The sequence below is a fragment of the Drosophila sechellia genome, chromosome 3R (assembly GCF_004382195.2).
Source record: "Drosophila sechellia strain sech25 chromosome 3R, ASM438219v1, whole genome shotgun sequence".
NCBI lineage: Eukaryota > Metazoa > Arthropoda > Insecta > Diptera > Drosophilidae > Drosophila > Drosophila sechellia.
The window spans coordinates 14,457,663-14,475,067 of record NC_045952.1 but is presented as its reverse complement, the minus strand read 5'-3'; the positions used below and the strand labels follow the sequence as shown (position 1 = coordinate 14,475,067).

Here is a 17,405-nt window from a genome sequence, read left to right as displayed (position 1 = left end):
TCTCGAAATTCAATGGTAATAATGCATTTAACCATTAAATAACTATACTCTCATTCTTCAGAACATAAATGTTGTAGTTTTTCAGCTAATTCCAAGCTGAATCAATATTTATATTTTAAAAATTTGTTAAATCCTTAAAGCTTACATTTTTATTGGATACATGCATAACATATTTAAGTGCCTGGGATGGAAAGATATAACACAATAAGTAAATTTGAGCAGACATTCGAGTCCCCTTACTAAGAATCCTACGCCTTAGTTACAACTATTCCTGAGCACCTTCCTTTCCACTAGTGACCGTTAATCCTACGGATGTGGATGTGGATTCCTGGCCACCCTTAACGAAGGGCGCCGTGGTCCTCCGGCTAGAATATTCGCACTTGTGGCTGCGGAAAGCCGGGGCAGACGCGGATTGACGGGTGGGCCCATGACTCGGTCGACAGGATCCATCTGGTTGTCGATTTGAGGCAGGGGCGAGGCCGGCGACCACTCTGAACTGGAACTGGAGCCGGGTGAGTCAGATCTTTGGGCAAATGTGACCATTTAATAACTTCTTTTCGGATAAATATATATGAATCCTTACCCCGCAGTATAGATGGGAGGTAGTTTCCGTTCGTTGTTGCTGGTGCTGGGTGTGACCACGCCAGCATGTATCTCCTGCTGGTACAGCCCATAAAGCTCCCGCAACTCATCCGGCAGATCCACGTTGCCCTCTTCGATGAGCCTCCTCTGGGAGCTTATGATGTCCTCGCAGAGGCGTCGCTGTCTTTCTGCCCTAAGCAGTTGAAGGTCACGCCTGCGCAGCTCCGCTTGGCGAGCCAGCCGCTCCGCCTGCAGGGATACCTTGTCCGCCTCCAACTCGTGGACGCGGCAGAGCAGGGCTAGCAGTTCGCGTTCCTCATCACTGCTAATGCGCTCCGGAAGTTCCTGTTCGGAAAGGAAGATAATATTGCCCACAAATGAATAAATGCACCCCACTAAGACTCACATCCTCCAGTTTGACTCCCTTCTGGCGGCATTGCTCCAGTTCGTGCTCCGTCCTCTCGCGGATTTCCTTGTAGCGGCGAGTTTCCTTCTCTATGGCCGCCAGTTCTCCCCAGGCATTTTTCAAAGCCACCGATCCCTCTGATTCAATGTCTGCCGAAAAACAAACCAAATATGAGTATTTCGTGATCAGTAATATGTGGGAGCACCCACCGTCATCGCCTATTGCGTCATATAGTTTCCCAATGCGTCCTTGCCAGTGGGAGATAATCAAATGCTGCCGCTCAGCGTCCAGTTCCAAGCCCAGTAGATGGCTCTCGGCCTCGAGGAGTTTCCTGCGCAGTTTCATCTGCTGCTTAAAGGTGAGAACGATCTGTTCGCGCAGGTAACGGAGTTCCGTCTTGCGCTGTTCGTCCTGTTCCTGTACAGCTTCCGATCCAGCTCCAGATCCGGCGGCTCCAGCAGAGCCAGAAGCTGCTGCGGCTGCCGCTGCTGCAGCTGCTCCACTCCGAGGCCTTTCGGTTAGCATCTTGGTTCGCAGACGTGATACTTCTTCGCGCAGCTCCGAAACGAGACTTTGGTAGTGTTTGGTGGGAAAGTCCTTGAACTCATCGATGTACACGGAGTTCTGGAGCTTGGTGGTGATGCTATTAGCTCGATCGGCGTAAACCAGAGTGTTCTTGGTCTCATCGCGGTGCTTACTTTCCGGTGCAACATGGGCAATCATTACGGTCTTGCAGCGACCACTCAGCGCCTCCTTGAGCAGCCTGGTTAGCTTGGAGTCGCGGTAGTTGACATACCTAGCTCCGCCGGATAGTCCATTGATAACGTTGCCCAGCGCCAGCAAGCTTCGGTTTATGTGGGCACCTTCCTGCAGTCGTTTACCCCTATTCTTTGTTTTCTTAGCCCGCTCCGATCCAGCCAGATCGGTGAGAAAGAGTCGTCCTTGCTTGGTGCCCAGAGGCGTCCTTGCCTGAACCATAATACTCAGAAGGGCGTGACTGCGTGAGGAGGTTTGATTCGCGGCCGTCGGCTCCATGGTCCTGGCCTTGTTTCCCTTGAGCAACAGACTCACAACCTCCTTTCTGCTGGAAGTGGTAATCTCCGAGAGACCAGCCACGGTGATACGCTGGCCACGATGATCCTCTCGCAGCTCCAAGGGTCCTCCAGGATTAAGGAGGTCCCTTATAAGCTCGTTGTATATCTCCAGGTAGGATATGGAAACGCGACACGAATCCGCCTCCGCTGACTCGATGTGACTGAATATATCTTCTATGGCGCGCACCATTAGCCCGATGTCCTGGCTGCTTACGTCTGTGGAATCACAGGATGCGGTGGGTGGGGCGCGATCGCTGGTCTGCGGTTTCTTGCGCGGCACAGGTCCCAGCATGGTGTGCGTCTTTCCGGATCCCGTGGCTCCATAGGCGAAAACGGCCGCATTCAGACCGTTCAGGACATCCCTGACCAAGGGAGCCGTAGTCGTTTTGTAAACCTGCTCCTGGCTATCGTTCTCGCGGAATACATGATCGTACGAATACTGCCGTGGACGACTCTTTCCGCCATCATCGTACAGAAGTGATCCGCCGGAGACGACTTCGATGCAGCGTTCCGTGGCCTCCATACTGGGTCGAACCCGAACTGCCACCTGGAGAAGATTGGGTAGTTATTATCACGTACTAAAACAATTGATTAGACGGAAAGAACTTCTTATCACATTATCTCTTCAATTGTAATAACAAATTCTAAATTTAAGTAATTGTTTTTGAAATAGTATCGTCTCCATAGAATATATACTCACCACTAATCTCTCCTCCTGCGCCGGTTGAGCTGTAGCAATGGATCGTCCTTGGGAGGAGTTGCTGCCCCCACTGCTGCCCGACCAGCTGCTCGCTCCAGCACTGGCCGCCATCACTGCGATCCTTCAGATAAATGGCAAATAGCAATGGATATGTGGGTGGGTAGTCCTTGTGCAGCCACGTGCCGCCTGGTCTGGTTGATGACCTGACCTGGACAGGACCATTACAAATCGTGTCAACTTGTTGTCAACAATCGTAAAACTGCCATCAGCGCGGGAAACACCCAACGAACTCCTAATGGACTTGTGAATTTGCGCGCCAAGGTCTCGCCTCTTTACAGGGAATTTCTCTGTGGAGGAGGGTCCTTGGAGTCCCATGGCTCTTGTTTACCTGTGGCCCAAAGAACTCAAGGAGCTAAAGGAGCTGGCGTGGGCCATAAATCAAGCCGTGAACTTGAACACCCAAAAAGTGCCTGCGTGTCTCCGCATGCAAATCAAATGGAGCAGTTCGATGGTCATCAAGAGGGAACTGTACCTCAACTGGGAACCCCGAAATCCTTAAGAGTCTATTAACCTTCAAAGGTTCAAGTTATGGATCAAAATTCCAATAAAAAGTTGATGGATCTCGAAAAAAATAATGTTGTAAAATAATATTTTACACAATGATATCCATATTACAACAGCTTCAATATTTCTAATCATATATTTCAAATCATATATGGATTCTTGAATTCAGGAACTACCAATTTTTCCTTATTCGTATGATTAAATAGAAGTGCATAAAATTCAAATTAAATGAAAGTGTTGCCGGAAATAGAAGTGTCAATCCATTCACGCTAATCCATAATCAGTGTCCGTGTGCCTAACATGTTGTGACTTCTGACCCCAAACACCCAACACCTGTCACTCGTATAAAGGAAAACTTCCATAGCCCCGCAGCCAACTGTCGCTTCCCCAAAGCCATAATTAATTTCATTTGCCTAAGAGGTGCTCAATTATAAAACGTGGGACTTATTGAGTGCCAACGGGTTTGATTATTCATTTTAATTCCATGTTCCCATTCAGGTGCCATGCATTTGTGATGGAACAGCCCATAACAAAAAGACCAAGCTTCCGCGGCACTTGCTCCTCAAATATGTACACAAATTACAGGCCTTGAATGTCAACAAAGATGGGCGTTCGAATTGAGTGATGGGGTGTCATTCGATACACTGGGAAAAATTATAATAGCGATCGCTTGAAAAATATATATATGTTGTAAGATGTTAAAGGAACTCCTTGCGAAAACATGCACTTACATATATTATATTAATTTTCCTTTGGCGCCATTGACATCATCATACTACTTACATATATTTCTATTTTCTATATAAACTGATTATAGTCTTAATGTATTATAGATAAACTTAATTCCGAATGAAATATATAATTTATAAGTTATGATAATTCGTTGCCTATTTTGAAGGCAGTTAATTTGATAATGCCGAAAATCGATTTGAGCACTTTAATGAGCGCCCATTAATGCACCACCCACTTGAGTCCGATTTAAACCACCACCAGTTCTTGTTTTGAATTCCACTACGACGGGCTTTGGTCGTTTATTGAATTTGTGTAAATTGCCGGCAGACACGACACGAAGGCAAGTGGACAGGACTTCTGAATCAACTGGATGTGGGGCGGCATGTGGGTGGTATTCCGAATGGTTGGGTGTGGGCCATTCAACTGGGTGGTTGTGTGGTGCAGTGGTTCGGTGGCTCAGTGACTTTGTCTTCGGTTGTTGTCGCACGTCGACTGTTAATGTTTTTAATGCTTTGGTGTTCCATGTTTTGATTTGCCGGCTAGTGAACCCCATGGGGGAGTTGGGGCCACGCGGCGGTGTGGCATTGTGTGGCCAACGCATGGTGGTCTGCTTAGAGCTCATTAGTGGTGCTCAGGGGGAGAATTGGAGCATTTGGGTCGGGAGTAATGGAGTGGTGCATATGAATTGGAGCTTTGAAAGGCGTTTTTCGAGGGAAAGTGTCCCGTTTCGGTGGGAAAGGGTAGCTGGAAAAGTCCTATAACTCCAAGCACGGCTAAGTAATAACACGTGTGACAGACTCTTTATGGCTAATGAGTTTGCTTTTCGATCCAGGATAGTCTAGTGAGTGAGAAAGAACACATACCTTTTAACTCATAACTCACACTCATGGCAATGGCCATCGACCAAAAGGAATCCAAATAAACATACCCATCGATGGGGATCTGAATAAAACAAAAGACCCGTAAGCTTTGACAAATGGTTTTAGTTATTTTGTATACGTTCGATATGCAAACGAGGTCATTAAATAGTACCACTGCTTATTAAAGTTGTTATTCAAGTGCTTGATGTATTATAATTCAATATGGCTATGGTATTTATAATCTTTATAATTGGAAAAATCCATTGCAGAGCAATGCTATTTTGTATTAGCAATATTTTTTGAAGTCTCAATAAAAACTCGTAGGATAACAGGCTTAAGTTCATATTAAATGGAATTCTGAATTCTAAAACAAATAAGAAAGAGTCCCATTAGATAAGCAAAAATTATGAGTATTTCCCCATTAAATCCTGCAAAGCTAACAAGCCCTAGAAAGGCAAACACCATAATGCCAGACTGTAATTACCCACCAGGAGCATTGCGTATACGCAGTGGTGGTGATTGATGGCTCTTGTGACCTGGGGACGACTTAATTACCCAAAGCCATTTCCCTTGGCACACACTTGCCGGGTTTATTTTTAGTGGCCCATCAAGCTGAGTGACCAGCCCCCAACATGCATCCAAGGTGACGTCATTTTTGAAGTGGACTTTGAATGCAAGTGCAAAACTTTTAACCTTCACGGGGTTTTCCAAATTAGCGCGTTTCGAGTTACGAGAAAGTTGTGCGTGTCACGAAACTTTGAGAATTTCGACATTAAGTGGGCCAACTTGTCCGCATTGACGAGGCAAGCGAATTCTTTTCGCCGTAAACAAAGTGGCCAGTGGCCCCAATCCTGACATGGAATAATGTAATATTTTACACTTGGCCAGCAAGTAAATCCGGCACCAAGTAGGTCAATTAAATGCGGTGCCCGCAGAGAGGAGCCACCCCAATCTCGGCTTACATTTCGATTATATAAAACACACAATTGATAAAAACTTTTAAAGCACCTCTGCAGCGCGGTTCACTTACAAATAGTTTTGTATTGCACTTTATCCGCTCGGAAAACTATTCCGGACACGCCACTCGCCGAAAAAAAGGCTTAAAGTCAAAAACACACCGGAAACACTGGGTCGCCAAGAACGTCGTGGAGTATCCGAAATGAAAGCGGCTTGTGGAACCATTCGCGTCGACGTACCAAACTCAACTGAAGCGTCCGACTCGGCCTGGTCAGAAAATAACGAAATTATAGGCATGTCCAGGGGGTGGAATGGGTTCCAGGTTGGGTGCCTGCTGGGTGGGCGGTGTTCCGACTCCTGGCACGGCACAATCAAACAACTTTTGTTGTTGCCACGTTTTTACTACGGCATTGTTCAAATGCTAATGCGCCATTTTGCATACATTCCTGGCGAGTTCCACCTGCCGCTGGCCAGTTGTGGGTTAAGTAGTCGGCCAAAGAGTCCGTCTCCAAGCTGTTCAGGTCCACTCCAATAATTGTTCACAAATAAAGGTATTTCCATATTTATGTATGTATAGTTGAGGACCCCAAAAAGTGGGCAACGATTTAGCACATTTTATGCAAATCATGCCAGCACTCCAGCACTTTTTTTTTGCATTTCCGCCACGTCAACTCCTTGAAGTCTGATAATAAATGTAGCAAATGGGTAAAAAACCTTCCACATATCACCACGAAAGCATTAATTTACCCAGAGCCGAGTTATGGAAAAGTTTTCCGGGACGAGACATTGAATTGAAATCGGCTTGTGGAGCAAAGTGTCGATTTTAATGGATTGATTGACTGACTGAATGACCCCAATGAGTGTTGGCATTTGCAAATATTTCAAGCCTTCCATCACACGACTGGAAATTTGCATTTAAGATTAGCCCCAATTACGGATTTTTACTAACATCCGGGGCTCGGGCTCACGAGAAGGTCAGCGCAAATTACACGGTCATAGAACAAGGGCTTGCGGTTTAGTAATTGAAATTTTTATTAGCTATTATTTTTACCGTATAGAGCGTATGTGTACTTGTATTGTTTAATTTAATTTGATTCCTTTGCTGGCAATTCCATTTTAACTAAACGTTCGCAAAAAAAGACATCGTTGCGGTTCGTAAAAGTATAAACAAAAGATCCAACTGGCCAATACTTATGTATTAAATGCTAACTGAAATTTATATAACCTACAGTATTGCTGGGGTCTTGGGTTCGGGTAGTATTGGTGTTAATAGCCGGGCATATCAAAGCGCAAGGCAAACAGAAATCGCTTGATAAAACTGTGAGCAAATATTTAAAGTATTTGGATTGGCGGCAGGAGCAGGACTGAATTCGTCTACGGTTGTGGAACAGTTTTGGAATATCGCATAAATTATTCACTAAAGTGTAAATAGTTTTAGTTGGGCAGCAAGCGGTATCCCTAGCCCCTGGATCCTGTGTGTGTGTGCTCGTTTATATTAGGCTAAATGCGTTTGACTGATGCTAATGGAATTCGCTTTCTCTGGCCTGCTGTGCTTGTGTATGTGTGTAATTGTATAATTGTCCTTATCAATATGCTCAAAATCTTATCGTCATTGTCAGCTGAGTCTGTTGCGGTCCTCAGTTGTCCTCAAAAATCTTGGAAGCTCTTGAGAAGCAACAGAGGACTGGAACAGACCAGATAATGCAGATTATTGTAATGGTTGGCATGTTTAGAATATCGATGCGAGGCTTAGACACACGGTTCTACGTAGTTGCCCGGAAACAGACCGGTAACTCCATCCATGACGCCCTCCCACCAGCCGTCGTCGTTTTTCTTGAGCACGTACAGCACTGAGCTTTCTTGGAAGCTCAGCTCGTCGTCCTTGTCGGCATAATAGTCGTAGATTGCTACCACTGGAATGTTTGTAAGAATTAGTAAGTTATATTGTTAGTTGCTCGAGTTGGCCTACCCTTCTCAATGAAGTTCTTGGGCACCCAACCGGGTAGGTTCTGATCCTCGGGCACTATGGGCGCCAGCTGCGGTCCCGTCGATGTGCGTGGTCGTCCGAAGTCCTGATGCTCATCCTCCGGCGGTGGCGGAGGTGGCAAGGGAGGCGACTGTGAGCCGGGACGAGCGAAATTCAAGCTGAAGTGATTCCTTTGGAAAAATATTCGGTTAATATACAAGATAACATGTGTATCATGTGGTTATACGCAGTACAATCACGAAAACCTAGTATAACTTAGTTTAGCTGAGTATAACCCTCAATTAACAGAGAAACATGCAATTTACCTATTTGGATTCCTGGATTTGCACAGAGAACAATAAATAGGTTATATTTACACAAAGAAGGGAATGCATTTTGTCGGAAACTTACCTGTTGATATTGCGTCCCAAAGTGTGCATGCCAATGTGACTCTGCTCGGTCATCTCGTGCTGCGACACCGTTAGTGGCGAAGGAGGAGCTGCTACGAATTGCAAACCGCATTATTAGTATTGAGCTATTTCAGAATAATCAATTTAACTCACGTGGCATGCTGCTCCGATCGTCGTATGTAGTGGGCGGCGGCGGTGGCAGCGATTGCATCATGCCCGCGGAGGGCAGGTTAACATGGGTGGCTATCTGCTGGCTTGGTGGCATCGGGAGTGCACTGTAGCCAGCAGCTCGCTCATTGCCCGCCGCTCCGCCGCCTGTGGTGGTGGTCGTCATCGTTGAAGAAGCCGTCGACATTCGCTTTGGATGTCCAATAGGATAGTTTGGAGCGTAATGCGATGGCACCTGTGGTGGATTGACCACAGGCGGAGTGCGGTACTCCCGCGAGCTTTTGCCTAGTGTCCCGGTATTGCTGACCGACTTGCCCAGGGTGCCAGTGTTCCCAGCCCGCGACATCTGCGGCGGAGTTGGGGGCTTTGTGGTTGGCGGAGGTCCCACCGACGGTGGCAATAGGGATTGCACGGACCCATGGCTGGAGCCTCGATGTTTCTGTCGCACCTGCGAGTGCTGGGCCGAGTTAATGCCGTGGCCAATCTCGTCCAACATCGAGTAGTCGATGGGCTTGCGCACATACTTGATGGGCTTCTCCGGATTGATGGGCGCCACGATCTTAAACTGGCGCGAGCTCACCTTGTTAGCCGTAAGCACGCCAATCTCTCTGAGCGATGAAAATTAAGACAATCAAAAATAATTAATACAAATAAAGTGAATCGAAAAAACTAAATAGTTATATACGATAAGAATGAAGAAAGAGACATTCAGTCTTATCAGCACGTCTGATGCATGTATGTATTTTCTTTATGAAGCTTTTATCACCGATGATTCGTACTTACAGACATAAATTTTCATTCTGTATAATATGCACATCCCCTTTTCCTATTCTGGTTTACTGCTGTTTCAATTAAGCAATTGGTTGTTCTTACCTCCTGGCCACCTTCTCCTTGTGGATGTGCACCGTCTGGGCGATGTGGTTCATCTGGGACTCCATCTCGCCGAGCTGCTGGGCCTGGAGCTCGAGGAGCTGCATATAGCTGTAGGCGAGCGTGTTGATCTGGTAGGCCACGCTGGCCAGCGACTGGGTGGTATAGTTCTTGGTGGCCTCCAGGGCCGCCTTCTTGTTGTCCGCGCGGTAGTAGGTGTCCTCGCAGTAGTCGGCCACCCGCTCCAGGTTCGTGTAGCTGTCCCGCAGACTCTGGCGGCCATCGGGGATCTCGGTGCGTATCAGAGAGGCTAGTTCGTCCATGATGTTCTCGCTGGCCATGGGGGTTTCGGTCAACATGGGTGTGGATGCTGCAGGCGAACGGAAAACGAAAACCCAATTAAATTCCCCGCTTTTCCGCACTTTTCACGCCCGTAAACATTTGGGGCGTGGGCTGGCCTCTGCCGACGTCGACGCCCAGCTGCTCCAGTTGATCGCTGGAGCGGTTTAATCGGACGAATCTCGCGTGCACTCACTTTATTGACTATGCGATTGCACAACAGATGCTTTTCCGGGCTGGTTGCTACGTTTTAAATGCAGTTAAATGCAGTTTTTCATTACATTTTCCGTGAAAAAAGAAAGAACTCTGGTCGGTGCTGCAAAGTACTGGCGCTTGAAGGATTTCTCAACACTGTATCAGTGCAGACACATTTGGTATTATTTTCGAAATTTATGTTCCACAAAAACAGAGTTTCAAGTTTTCAAAAATTTAATTATTATAAATAGCATTACTTTATTACAGTTTCTTTTCAATTAATAATTCATTTATAGCAGCTTTTAAGTGATTGCCAATCAGAATCGGTACATATGATTGTTCAGTATTTCCCTACTCGCGCATTGCGGTCACACTGGTTGTGAGTAATATATTTTTTCGGCAATATTAATTTTAGCTGTTGTCCAAATGTCTCACCAAACGGGTATCCGAGGTTTGTTATCTTTGGGAACCACCTAATCCGCATAACTAGAACACCCTTTGTCTTTTCAGCCAACGAGCAGCTGGCCAAGGTGTTTGGCAAAGCGAAGAATGGAAAATTTCGCGTGATAAAAGTTTCGATCGAGAATGGTGAGTGGATTTGCTCCAGAAACGTATATACACACGATATATACTAGGCATACGATTTGATAACGAACCCGCATCCGCTTTCACCCCTCCCTAAATTACAGAGCAGCTCAGTTGCGGAGCTACGGCGGAGACGAAAAAGGACTGGGAGCGCGACTACGACAAACTGATAGGTCCCCTGCTGGAGAAGGATGTGCCCTGCTATATTCTCTACCGACTGGACGCCAAGATCCCGCTGGGCTACAGTTGGCTGCTGATCAGCTGGACGCCGGACACGGCCAGCATCCGACAGAAGATGGTATATGCCTCCACGAAGGCCACGTTGAAGACGGAGTTCGGATCAGCATACATCACAGAGGAGCTGCATGCCACCACTCTGGATGAGTGCACGCTGGAGGGCTACCGCCGGCACAAGCAGGATTTCGCAGCCCCAGCTCCATTGACCAGCAGGGAGGAGGAGCTGAAGGAGCTGCGAAAGACAGAGGTTCACACCGAGATCAATACGAACACGCGGCACCAAACTCTGGGTGGTATCAATTGCCCGCTAAGCGAGGCGACCGTGGCTGCCGTTCAGGAAATGGTGCGCGGCAAGCACGACTACCTTCAGTTCCGCATCGATCTGGAGGAGGAACAGATCCACGTTTCGCGTGCGGCCAACGTGGAGCTCGCCGATCTGCCCAAGCAAGTGCCCGAGGATCATGCACGATACCACCTCTTTCTGTTTCGGCACACGCACGAGGGTGACTACTTCGAGTCGTACGTGTTCGTCTACTCCATGCCTGGATATTCCTGCTCCGTGCGCGAGCGCATGATGTACTCAAGCTGTAAGGCTCCTTTCCTCGACGAGCTGGCGGCCCTTGGCGTGGAGGTTGTTAAGAAGGTGCGTTGATATGAATGCCAGTGGGTGTAGCTGCTCTAAAGATTAGGGCTATAAAAAGCAAACACAGTGTGTATATTGTATGTGATTTATTTATTGCTTTCAAATCTCCAAATTCATTATACTTTTGATTCACGATCTCTAGAAATATTTTGAATCATAATTAGGTCATATGTCTCACTTTTTACTTGAAAAGTAAATCATTACATTGTGCAAATCATAAATGATAAGTAATTTAAAATCATACTAAATCTGATTCATGTTTGCTAACAACGTTTTACATTTCAGCTTGAAATCGACAGCGGCAGCGAGCTGACCGAAGCCTTCCTGCAGGACGAGCTGCACCCAAAGAAGATTCTACACCGACCGGCTTTTGCCAAGCCCAAGGGGCCACCAAACCGAGGCGCCAAGCGCCTCACGCGTCCCACCGCCGAGGACTAAGTCTGAATCCCGATCCCACCGAGTCAATTCTATTTATCCCCCTTCTACGTACTGTTTCCTAGCAGAGCATTTAATTTATTGTATCCAAACGTTCATTTCTTTTGTGTTGTGTCTATCTGTCTTCCCGTGTCTATATTTGTCCGTACGCCAGTCGATATCTTTAGAAGCACTAGGCATCAACTGAAACATCGCATAGCAGCTGCCAAAGTGGGCTTCCTTAAATGTATTCTTGTCTATGTAACTTTAGATGGACATATATGCAATTTATTTAACATAAAAACAACTAAGTTTACACTGGCGTCTTCTTTAAGCCTTCGCGACTCACTTGATCGTGTCCAGCGATACCTGTTCGGATGTTTTCTCGTCGTGGGCCTTGAAAAGCTCTGGGTTTTGGTCCTCTGTCAGTTTTTTGAACGCCTGTTGAATGTTTTCGTCGCGATCGAGTCGCCATTTGTACTGCCAGTAGCGAACCTCCTCCATCGAGGTCCCGGATGCCTTCATCAGCAGCAGCGACGTCACACCAGCCACGCCGCCCAAGAAACCTCCAATGATTCCACCTGCCGCCATGCCCCGCAGACCCAGATTCACTTTGTACAGCGAGCCGGTGACGGAGCCAGCGGCCAAGTATTCGTATATTGAGGATTTTCCACGGTACACCGACATGCAGGTGATGATGCCGCTGTAAGGAACACATTTTAGTATCACACAGATACAGATTTGACTTCGTATTGCTGAACTTACAAGTAGGATGTGGTAAAAAGTCCCACTCGCCAGCCCCATTTGAAGCCGCCTTTGGCGAAGTTGACTGTGAATTGATCTTGCAGCTTTTTCTGTAATTATAGTAAGGAATTTGATTATAACATATTTAAATGGTAATAAGTAGATACCTACCTTGGCATCAAAGTGCGATTTGAAGGCTGTGGCCTGGTTGTTCTCCATGAAATTCATGTAGGCCACGCGCGATTGTGTAACTCCGCCGTAAATTGCTCCAATGAGGAATCCCAGGAAGCCGGCCTGATAAACAGAGTTAAGCTCGGAGGATATGCTGCCAAACTCGCTATTTAAATGTTTTGGTTCATCAGTAGATCTTAGTATAAATGCAATTATTAGTTTCTTACTCGATTGAAAACATTTGTTTGAGGCGCTCCAGTCCCGTTTCTTCTGGTAGTTTACTGTCCAGAAATGCCTTGTAGGTTTTATTTTCCTTATCGACTATTTCATCTGCGGCGCCTTGGAAAGTTGGCAGGATGCCTGCGATCAGAAACCGGCGTCCTTTCCACATAAAATTCATTTTTTAAGCGTGTTAAATAACAAAGTAAAACTAGAACAACAAACTCAGCTGTTTGCCGGTCTGTTAGTGCTGGAAAGTGTGCATGTCATTGGTGTTGCCTAACTCTCGTTTTAGTTGTTTCCAATTGCAATGCGTTTGTTAATAATAAAATTTTATTCTTATTATAACTTAAGTTACATACACATTTAGGTTTTCATACAGTTTTTTTATCCTTTACACTTTTAAATTTATTTTGTTGCCAAAAACAATTTTATGGCATTTATGTACTTATGTACTTTATGTACTGCACCTTACGTTTAGCTTTTGACGTTTACCAACACAACACAACGCCGCCAAACGCGTTGTCAGCAAACATTTGTTGTGAAATTTTCTACGTTTTTACAATTTAATTCATAACAAATCCAATTTATTGTTATTTACTTGATCGCATAAAGTGCTTCTGCACTTTGGAAAACTGAAATCATGATGTACGACAACGAGGAAGGTGAGTAAAATGAATTGCGAAATGTGTGCATGCACGTTGGCGTGTACCAAAATTAACATGGCGGCTGGAGCGCTAGGGCTCCTCCGCATTATTAGCAATGAAATTCAATGGCCAAATAATATCTTGCAGAGCTATACGAGGAGGAGAATGCCGAGGAGATCTCCCACGAGCTGTGGCAGGAGGCCTGCTGGATCGTGATAAACGCCTACTTCGACGAGAAGGGTTTGGTGCGGCAGCAGCTGGACAGTTTCGATGAGTTCATCCAGATGTCGGTGCAGCGCATTGTGGAGGATTCCCCCGCCATTGAGCTGCAGGCGGAGGCACAGCACACATCCGGAGAGGTGGAAACTCCGCCCAGATTCTCTCTAAAATTCGAGCAAATCTATCTTTCCAAGCCAACACATTGGGAAAAGGATGGTTCGCCCAGTCCTATGATGCCGAACGAGGCCCGCCTGCGAAATCTTACTTACTCCGCTCCTCTCTACGTGGATATTACGAAAACCAAGAATGTCGAGGGCCTGGATCCCGTGGAAACACAACATCAAAAGACTTTCATAGGCAAGATTCCCATCATGTTGAGATCAACGTATTGTTTGCTATCACAGCTTACTGATCGTGATCTTACGGAGCTGAACGAGTGCCCGTTGGATCCCGGCGGCTACTTCATCATCAACGGCTCTGAGAAGGTGCTAATTGCCCAAGAGAAAATGGCCACCAACACAGTGTACGTGTTCAGCATGAAGGATGGCAAGTATGCCTTTAAGACTGAGATTCGGTCGTGTTTGGAGCACAGTTCCCGACCCACGTCTACTCTGTGGGTAAACATGATGGCAAGGGGATCGCAAAACATCAAAAAGTCAGCCATTGGTCAGAGGATTATTGCCATCTTACCGTACATCAAACAGGAGATACCCATTATGATTGTGTTTCGAGCTTTGGGTTTCGTGGCCGATCGCGATATTCTGGAGCATATTATCTACGACTTTGACGATCCCGAGATGATGGAAATGGTTAAACCTTCTCTGGACGAGGCTTTCGTGGTCCAAGAGCAAAACGTTGCCTTGAACTTTATTGGAGCTAGAGGAGCACGTCCCGGAGTCACAAAAGACAAGCGTATAAAGTACGCTAAGGAAATTCTGCAAAAGGAAATGCTGCCCCACGTTGGAGTATCCGATTTCTGCGAGACTAAGAAGGCATACTTCTTGGGCTACATGGTTCACCGCCTGCTCTTAGCCTCTTTGGGCAGGAGAGAACTCGATGATCGAGATCACTATGGAAACAAGCGACTTGATCTCGCTGGACCCCTCCTAGCCTTCCTCTTCCGTGGGCTGTTCAAAAACCTGATGAAAGAGGTGCGCATGTACACACAGAAGTTCATCGATCGCGGAAAGGACTTTAACCTTGAACTCGCCATCAAGACTAACATCATTACTGATGGCCTAAGGTATTCCTTGGCCACTGGCAATTGGGGCGACCAGAAGAAGGCGCATCAGGCGAGAGCCGGTGTCTCCCAGGTGTTGAATCGCTTGACCTTCGCCTCTACTCTTTCCCATTTGCGGCGTGTCAATTCGCCAATTGGCAGAGATGGTAAACTGGCCAAACCTCGTCAGTTGCACAATACTCTTTGGGGTATGCTGTGTCCCGCTGAAACTCCTGAGGGAGCAGCTGTCGGTCTGGTGAAGAACCTGGCGCTCATGGCCTACATTTCTGTCGGATCCCAACCTTCTCCCATTCTGGAGTTCTTGGAGGAGTGGTCTATGGAAAACCTGGAGGAAATTGCTCCCTCTGCCATCGCTGATGCCACAAAGATCTTTGTGAACGGCTGCTGGGTGGGCATACATCGTGATCCTGAGCAGCTGATGGCAACGCTTCGTAAGCTGCGTCGCCAGATGGACATCATCGTGTCGGAGGTGTCTATGATTCGAGACATTCGAGATCGTGAGATCCGAATCTATACAGATGCTGGTCGCATTTGTCGGCCACTTCTCATTGTGGAAAACGGATCGCTGCTGCTTAAAAAGACTCACGTTGAGATGTTAAAGGAGAGAGACTACAATAACTACAGTTGGCAAGTCCTGGTGGCCTCTGGAGTGGTGGAGTACATTGATACCCTTGAGGAGGAAACGGTCATGATCGCTATGTCTCCCTACGATCTAAAGCAAGACAAGGATTATGCGTATTGTACCACATACACACATTGCGAGATCCATCCAGCCATGATCCTGGGCGTGTGCGCGTCCATTATTCCCTTCCCCGATCACAATCAGAGTCCGCGTAACACCTATCAAAGCGCTATGGGTAAGTTTATGAGTATTCATTACTGTTTTACTTGAAATACTTATGTATTTAAAACTTTCTTGTCATCTTTAATAGGTAAGCAAGCTATGGGCGTGTATATTACCAATTTCCATGTGCGCATGGACACCCTAGCCCACGTACTTTACTATCCTATGAAGCCACTTGTGACCACACGTTCCATGGAGTACCTGCGTTTCCGAGAACTACCAGCTGGCATCAATTCAATCGTGGCCATTCTCTGCTACACTGGCTACAACCAGGAGGATTCTGTCATCCTGAATGCTTCCGCTGTGGAGCGTGGATTCTTCCGCTCTGTGTTCTACCGATCATACAAGGATTCGGAGAACAAGCGTGTCGGTGATCAGGAAGAGAACTTCGAGAAGCCTCATCGCGGCACCTGCCAGGGAATGAGAAACGCTCACTACGACAAGTTAGACGATGATGGAATTATCGCACCGGGAATTCGTGTGTCCGGCGATGATGTGGTTATTGGCAAGACCATTACTCTTCCTGAAAACGACGACGAACTGGACAGCAACACAAAGCGTTTCTCCAAACGAGATGCCTCCACATTCCTGCGAAACTCTGAGACGGGTATTGTGGACCAGGTGATGCTCACGCTTAACAGCGAGGGCTACAAGTTCTGCAAGATTCGAGTGCGCTCTGTGCGTATTCCCCAGATCGGCGACAAGTTCGCTTCTCGTCACGGACAAAAGGGAACGTGCGGAATTCAGTATCGTCAAGAAGATATGGCCTTCACCTGCGAGGGCTTGGCACCCGATATCATCATCAACCCCCACGCTATCCCATCTCGTATGACAATTGGTCACTTGATCGAGTGCCTGCAGGGCAAACTGGGATCCAACAAGGGAGAGATCGGTGATGCTACACCCTTCAACGATGCCGTCAACGTGCAAAAGATCTCCACCTTCCTTCAGGAGTACGGCTATCATCTTCGAGGCAATGAGGTCATGTACAATGGCCACACCGGACGAAAGATTAATGCTCAGGTAAATTGCTTCACTTTCAACTTGCAATAATCTTAAACTAATAAGTCCCTTTACTATAGGTTTTCCTGGGGCCCACCTACTATCAGCGTCTTAAGCACATGGTGGACGATAAGATTCACTCTCGAGCTCGTGGCCCCGTCCAGATCCTTGTGCGTCAGCCTATGGAGGGTCGTGCTCGTGATGGTGGCTTGCGTTTCGGTGAGATGGAGCGTGATTGCCAGATCTCCCACGGCGCCGCTCAGTTTCTGCGAGAACGTCTATTTGAGGTCTCCGATCCGTACCGCGTGCACATCTGCAACTTTTGTGGCCTGATTGCCATCGCCAATCTGCGCAATAATACTTTCGAGTGCAAGGGCTGCAAGAACAAGACGCAGATTTCCCAGGTGCGACTCCCATATGCGGCCAAGCTTCTCTTCCAGGAGCTGATGTCAATGAACATTGCGCCGCGCCTGATGGTCACCTAATCAGACCGTAATCCGCGTCCAGACCACATAATAGCCCTAAGCTAAATGCTAGCAGTTAATTATTAAATTACCATAATTGTGACAACTCAATTAGGTGCTTTGTGTGGCATTT

General features: G+C 46.9%; 5 protein-coding genes across 9 annotated transcripts; 2 read left to right on the top strand and 3 right to left on the bottom strand.

The window, feature by feature from the left end:
• Positions 1–74: 74 nt before the first annotated feature.
• On the bottom strand, positions 75–6,150 carry LOC6606440 (kinesin-like protein KIF19). 2 transcript variants are annotated; one of them, XM_032721838.1, is made up of 6 exons: positions 5,969–6,150; positions 2,783–2,990; positions 1,198–2,629; positions 989–1,137; positions 584–927; positions 75–523 (listed from the first exon to the last, which is right to left on the bottom strand). In XM_032721838.1, exons 2-6 carry the CDS (start codon positions 2,891–2,893, stop codon positions 307–309), a joined length of 2,253 nt encoding a protein of 750 aa, XP_032577729.1. In that variant the 5' UTR covers positions 2,894–2,990; positions 5,969–6,150; the 3' UTR covers positions 75–306. The 2 variants fall into 2 exon arrangements, with proteins under 2 accessions (XP_032577729.1, XP_032577730.1); XM_032721839.1 differs by lacking the exon at positions 5,969–6,150 and having other exon boundaries at positions 2,783–4,892.
• A 757-nt stretch (positions 6,151–6,907) lies between these two features.
• On the bottom strand, positions 6,908–9,980 carry LOC6606439 (abl interactor 2). Of its 4 annotated transcripts, none has more exons than XM_032721841.1 (7): positions 9,845–9,980; positions 9,313–9,679; positions 8,425–9,047; positions 8,273–8,360; positions 8,188–8,199; positions 7,865–8,052; positions 6,908–7,808 (listed from the first exon to the last, which is right to left on the bottom strand). In XM_032721841.1, the coding sequence occupies exons 2-7, from the start codon at positions 9,666–9,668 to the stop codon at positions 7,645–7,647; spliced, it is 1,431 nt and encodes a 476-aa protein (XP_032577732.1). In that variant the 5' UTR covers positions 9,669–9,679; positions 9,845–9,980; the 3' UTR covers positions 6,908–7,644. The 4 variants fall into 4 exon arrangements, with proteins under 4 accessions (XP_032577732.1, XP_032577731.1, XP_032577734.1 ...); XM_032721840.1 differs by having other exon boundaries at positions 8,273–8,363; positions 9,845–9,979; XM_032721843.1 differs by lacking the exon at positions 8,188–8,199 and having other exon boundaries at positions 9,845–9,979.
• A 289-nt stretch (positions 9,981–10,269) lies between these two features.
• Positions 10,270–12,038, top strand: LOC6606438 (twinfilin). Its single transcript, XM_002031206.2, has 4 exons — positions 10,270–10,294; positions 10,354–10,431; positions 10,533–11,308; positions 11,594–12,038. Exons 1-4 carry the CDS (start codon positions 10,270–10,272, stop codon positions 11,744–11,746), a joined length of 1,032 nt encoding a protein of 343 aa, XP_002031242.1. The 3' UTR covers positions 11,747–12,038.
• LOC6606437 (RPII140-upstream gene protein) lies at positions 11,989–13,107 on the bottom strand. Its single transcript, XM_002031205.2, has 4 exons — positions 12,865–13,107; positions 12,638–12,803; positions 12,488–12,576; positions 11,989–12,425 (listed from the first exon to the last, which is right to left on the bottom strand). The coding sequence occupies exons 1-4, from the start codon at positions 13,035–13,037 to the stop codon at positions 12,068–12,070; spliced, it is 786 nt and encodes a 261-aa protein (XP_002031241.1). The 5' UTR covers positions 13,038–13,107; the 3' UTR covers positions 11,989–12,067.
• Positions 13,108–13,356: 249 nt separating this feature from the next.
• LOC6606436 (DNA-directed RNA polymerase II subunit RPB2) lies at positions 13,357–17,383 on the top strand. The gene is made up of 4 exons (XM_002031204.2): positions 13,357–13,521; positions 13,651–15,819; positions 15,895–16,829; positions 16,889–17,383. The coding sequence occupies exons 1-4, from the start codon at positions 13,500–13,502 to the stop codon at positions 17,291–17,293; spliced, it is 3,531 nt and encodes a 1,176-aa protein (XP_002031240.1). The 5' UTR covers positions 13,357–13,499; the 3' UTR covers positions 17,294–17,383.
• The last annotated feature ends 22 nt before the right edge of the window (positions 17,384–17,405 follow it).

What these genes read in the sequence shown, in the direction of transcription:
- LOC6606440 (XM_032721838.1), bottom strand. Translation starts at nt 2,893, where the DNA reads ATGGCGGCCAGTGCTGGAGCGAGCAGCTGGTCGGGCAGCAGTGGGGGC. An exon ending in TGACGCAATAGGCGATGACG is followed by an intron (nt 1,138 to 1,197) that starts GTGGGTGCTCCC and finishes GTTTTTCGGCAG; the next exon opens with ACATTGAATCAGAGGGATCG. An exon ending in AGGGAGTCAAACTGGAGGAT is followed by an intron (nt 928 to 988) that starts GTGAGTCTTAGT and finishes CTTTCCGAACAG; the next exon opens with GAACTTCCGGAGCGCATTAG.
- LOC6606439 (XM_032721840.1), bottom strand. Translation starts at nt 9,668, where the DNA reads ATGTTGACCGAAACCCCCATGGCCAGCGAGAACATCATGGACGAACTA. An exon ending in AAGGAGAAGGTGGCCAGGAG is followed by an intron (nt 9,048 to 9,312) that starts GTAAGAACAACC and finishes TTCATCGCTCAG; the next exon opens with AGAGATTGGCGTGCTTACGG. An exon ending in CAAGAACTTCATTGAGAAGG is followed by an intron (nt 7,809 to 7,864) that starts GTAGGCCAACTC and finishes CAAACATTCCAG; the next exon opens with TGGTAGCAATCTACGACTAT.
- LOC6606438 (XM_002031206.2), top strand. Translation starts at nt 10,270, where the DNA reads ATGTCTCACCAAACGGGTATCCGAG. An exon ending in TCACCAAACGGGTATCCGAG is followed by an intron (nt 10,295 to 10,353) that starts GTTTGTTATCTT and finishes TTGTCTTTTCAG; the next exon opens with CCAACGAGCAGCTGGCCAAG. An exon ending in GCGTGGAGGTTGTTAAGAAG is followed by an intron (nt 11,309 to 11,593) that starts GTGCGTTGATAT and finishes TTTACATTTCAG; the next exon opens with CTTGAAATCGACAGCGGCAG.
- LOC6606437 (XM_002031205.2), bottom strand. Translation starts at nt 13,037, where the DNA reads ATGAATTTTATGTGGAAAGGACGCCGGTTTCTGATCGCAGGCATCCTG. An exon ending in AAACAAATGTTTTCAATCGA is followed by an intron (nt 12,804 to 12,864) that starts GTAAGAAACTAA and finishes ACATTTAAATAG; the next exon opens with CGAGTTTGGCAGCATATCCT. An exon ending in CTTTTTACCACATCCTACTT is followed by an intron (nt 12,426 to 12,487) that starts GTAAGTTCAGCA and finishes TGTTCCTTACAG; the next exon opens with CGGCATCATCACCTGCATGT.
- LOC6606436 (XM_002031204.2), top strand. Translation starts at nt 13,500, where the DNA reads ATGATGTACGACAACGAGGAAG. An exon ending in GATGTACGACAACGAGGAAG is followed by an intron (nt 13,522 to 13,650) that starts GTGAGTAAAATG and finishes AATATCTTGCAG; the next exon opens with AGCTATACGAGGAGGAGAAT. An exon ending in CACCTATCAAAGCGCTATGG is followed by an intron (nt 15,820 to 15,894) that starts GTAAGTTTATGA and finishes CATCTTTAATAG; the next exon opens with GTAAGCAAGCTATGGGCGTG.